Below are 3,649 nucleotides of genomic sequence, written 5' to 3'. Positions count from 1 at the left end.
CGTGGATCTTTGTCGGGGCAGCATTTCCTCTTTTGGCGCAGTCAAGGATCCCCGAGGTAGCATCAATGTCAGTGAAGGAGGTTTCGGCAGTGATTTCTGTAGCAGTGAGTAGTTCGTTGTCAGTGAAGGAAGTTCCAGCAGCGATAGCGATTTCCGTATCAGTGAGTGGTTCCTCGCAGAACGCAGCCGGCTCGAGAGTCCTGTGGAACCCACTCTGGTCGGCGGCTCCCCTTATGTAGCAGTCAGGGATCCCTGAGTTGGGATCGAGGTCAGTGAGGAGAATTCCCGCAATGATTACTATAGTCGTGGCGAGATGATCCTTGCCGGACACAGTCAGCGCGCGGGTCCCGTGGATATCTATCAGGTCGGCGTCTCCTCTTTTGGCGCAGTCAGGGATCCCGGAATTCGAGTCGGTGTCAGTGAAGGAGGTTCCAGCAGCAGTTTCCGTATCCGTGAGTAGTTCCTCGCAGGACACCGTCGGCTTGATAGGGATCTCCGAATTAGTAACGGTGTCAGTGAAGGAGGTTCCGGCAGCGATTCTCATATCAGTGATTAGTTCCTCACAGGACACCGTCCGCTCGATAGGAATCTCCGAATTGGAATCGGTGTCAGTGAGGGAGGTTCCAGCAGCGATTTCCGTATCGGTGAGTAGCTCGTCGCAGGGCACAGTCAGCTCGATAGGGATCTCCGAATTAGAATCGATGTCCGTGAAGGAGGTTCCAGCGGCGGTTTCCTTATCAGTGAGTAGTTCGTCGCAGGGCACAGTCAGCTCGATAGGGATCTCCGAGTTGGAATCGGTGGCAGTGAAGGAGGTTCCAGCAGCGATTTCCGTCTCGGTGAGTAGTTCCGCGCAGAGCACAGTCAGCTCGATAGTCACTTGGAGCACATTCAGGTCGGCCGTTCCGTGTGTGTCACGGTCCGAGATTCCAGAGTTGAGATCGGGGTCAGTGACGGAGATTCCGGCGATAATTTCCGTCGTCTCAGTGAGATACTCCTTGCCGGGCATCGTCAGCGCACGGGTCTCGTCGATATCTGTCAGGTCGGCATTTCCTCTTTTGACGTAGTCAGGGTTCCCAGAATTAGACTCAGTGTCCGTGAAGGAGGTTCCAGCAGCGATTTCCGTATCGGTGAGTAGTTCCACGCAGAACACATTCGGCTCGATAGTTACTTGGAGCACATTCAGGTCGGCAGTTCCGTGTGTGTCGCGGTCAGGGCTTCCAGAATTGGGATCGGGGTCAGTGACGGAGATTCCAGCGATGGTTTCCGTGGTCGCAGTGAGATAGTTCTTACCGGTCGCAGTCAGCGCGCGGGTCTCGTGGATCTTTGTCGGGTCAGCATTTCCTCTTTTGGCGCAGTCAAGGATCCCCGAATTAGGATCGGTGTCAGTGAAGGAAGTTCCGGCGGCGATTTCCGTGTCAGTGAGTAGTTCCTCGCCGAACACAGTCAGCTCGAGAGTCGCGTGGAACGCATTCAGGTTGGTAGTTCCATGTATGTCACGGTCCCGGATCTCTCGCTCGGGGCCGAGTCCAGTGAGCGTGGTTCCAGCGGTACTTACCTTGGTAGTGAGAAGTCTCCTATTACTTCTGATGTCGTATCTCAGCATGGGAGTCCCGTGGGGGGCATTCGGGTCAGCGGTTCCTCTTTTGTCGCAGGCAGGGATCCCTGAGTTGGAAACTAGGTCAGCGAGGGAGATTTCAGCCGTGGTTTTAGTAGCAGTGAGTAGTTCTTTGCCGGACGCAGTCGGCTCGAGAGTCTTGTGGGACACATTCCGGTTAGCAGTTCCGTGTACGTCACCGTCATGGATCGCCAAATTTGAGACGAGGTCAGTGAGGGACATTCCGACGGCGATTTCCGTTAGCCTGAGGTATTCCTTGCCAAACCTAGTCAGGTCGGCGGTGTCTATAATGTCATGGTCCTCATCTAGAGTCACATGGATTTCCGAATTGTAGTCCTGGTCAGTATAGGTGATCCCGGGAATGGTTTCCATAGCAGTGAGTGATCCTATCCCGGGGTACGTTATGTCAGCAGCGCTCCTGACTTCACAGACCGGCTCGAGGGTCTCTCGACGCTCCAGATTTGGACCAGTGTCCGTAGTGGTACTTCCATCGTTGCTTCCCGTGGCCGTAGGTGGATGCGTTCCAGTCTCCGCTGTACTTGTGATTCCACCTATGACGCGTCCGGATTCGTGGGTGGGAGAGATCACCAGAAAAGAATTGAGGTCAAAGAGGGAAGTTCCAATTCCGGCAGCGATTTCCGTAGCAGTGAGGTGTTTGGTACTTGACTTAGCCAAGTCAGTAGTACCTCTGGTGTGGCGATCCGGGCTGTGATTCGCATGGATGTCTGCATTAACGTCGAGGTCCCTGCGCGAGGTTCCAAATGTAGTTTCGGTGGACCTGAGGGATTCTTTGCCGATTTCAATCCGGTCTGTGGTGCCTCTGGTATCACGATCCCCGTCGATAGTCGCATAGATTCCCGAGTTGGAGTCTTGGTCCGTGAGAGTGGTCCTCGCGGCGATTTCCGTAGCAGTGAGATCTTCCTTGTTACTTCTGGTCACCTCCGCGATGCCTCTGATGTCGCGGTCAAGTTCGAAAGTCGTCTGGATTTCCGAATTGGGGTTGCGGCGTATGAGACTGGTTCTAGCAGTGATTCCAGGAGCAGTGTGAGCTTCCGTACCGATCTCTTTCGGGTCCGCAGTGTCCCTGATATTGCGGTCTGAATCGGCCGTCGCGCTGATCTCCAAATTAGATTCGAGGCCGGTGAGGCTAGTTCCAGCAGTAGTTCCCTTGGAATCGAGTGATTCGGTCCCGAAATACGTTGTGCCAGTAATACTTCTGACTTCGTAGACCGGCTCGAGGGTCTTGTGAGCCTCCAGATCTGGAGAGTGGTAGGTAAGTGGATTCGTTCCGGTCATATCCATATTAGAATTGGGGTCGGTGGGGGAGGTTCCAGCAGCGATTTCCGTTGTGGTGAGGTATTCCGTGCCGCTCCTGGTCAGATCAGCGGTGCTTCCGATGTCACGGTCGGGTTCTGTGGTCCCCTGGCTTTCCCGGTTGGGGTCAAGGCCTTTGAGGATGGTTCCATCAGTGATTCCTGTGGTAGTGAGAGATTCTGTACCGACGTCTGACGGGTCGACAGTGCCTCTTGTGCCGCGGTCCCCGTCCACCGTCGTGTGAGTTTCAGCAGAAAGGGGCTCGAGGTCAACGAGGGTGGTTTTGACGGTGGTTTCCTTTGCGGTGAGAGGTTCTGTGATACTCTTTGTGCGACCGTTGGTTGCTCGGACTGTGTAATTCGAGTCACGAATCTCATGGAACCCCGCAGATGGATTAGTGTCACTGGTGGTGGTTCCGTCGGTATTTCCTATGGAGGTAAGTGGAGTCATAACTGTATCTGTCGGGTCGGCCTTTCCACTGGCTTCGCTTCCGGATTCGGGGGTCGCGGGAGTCCGTGGTCCACCTTGGTCGCGTTGTCTTATCTTGTTAAAGATAGTGCTACACCAGAGTTTATGTGAGGTATGTGTCTCTGCCATGCTTGGTGCCCGTCGGGACCTTATGTTGCTGCCTATGCTACCTCCTGTGGCGGGTGCCTCGGAGATGTGCGTCATGGTGTTGTGGATCACGATTGTGGCTTCACCCGTCTGGGGCCGCTCGGG

General features: G+C 54.8%; 1 protein-coding gene across 2 annotated transcripts; it reads right to left on the bottom strand.

The window, feature by feature from the left end:
* Positions 1-3,381, bottom strand: KVP17_001035 (uncharacterized protein; the record flags this gene model as incomplete). Of its 2 annotated transcripts, XM_068516072.1 has the most annotated exons (2): positions 232-252; positions 299-3,379. In XM_068516072.1, 2 exons carry the CDS (start codon positions 3,377-3,379, stop codon positions 232-234), a joined length of 3,102 nt encoding a protein of 1,033 aa, XP_068377466.1. The 2 variants fall into 2 exon arrangements, with proteins under 2 accessions (XP_068377467.1, XP_068377466.1); XM_068516073.1 differs by having other exon boundaries at positions 1-3,381.
* Between the last annotated feature and the right edge of the window lie 268 nt (positions 3,382-3,649).

The sequence above is a fragment of a genome (assembly GCF_019968985.1).
Source record: "MAG: Porospora cf. gigantea B chromosome Unknown PgB_NODE_1909_length_4538_cov_96.0241, whole genome shotgun sequence".
Classification (NCBI taxonomy): Eukaryota; Apicomplexa; class Conoidasida; order Eugregarinorida; family Porosporidae; genus Porospora; species Porospora cf. gigantea B.
The sequence above is the reverse complement of the archived record's forward strand: the minus strand, read 5'-3'. Positions and strand labels throughout refer to the sequence as shown.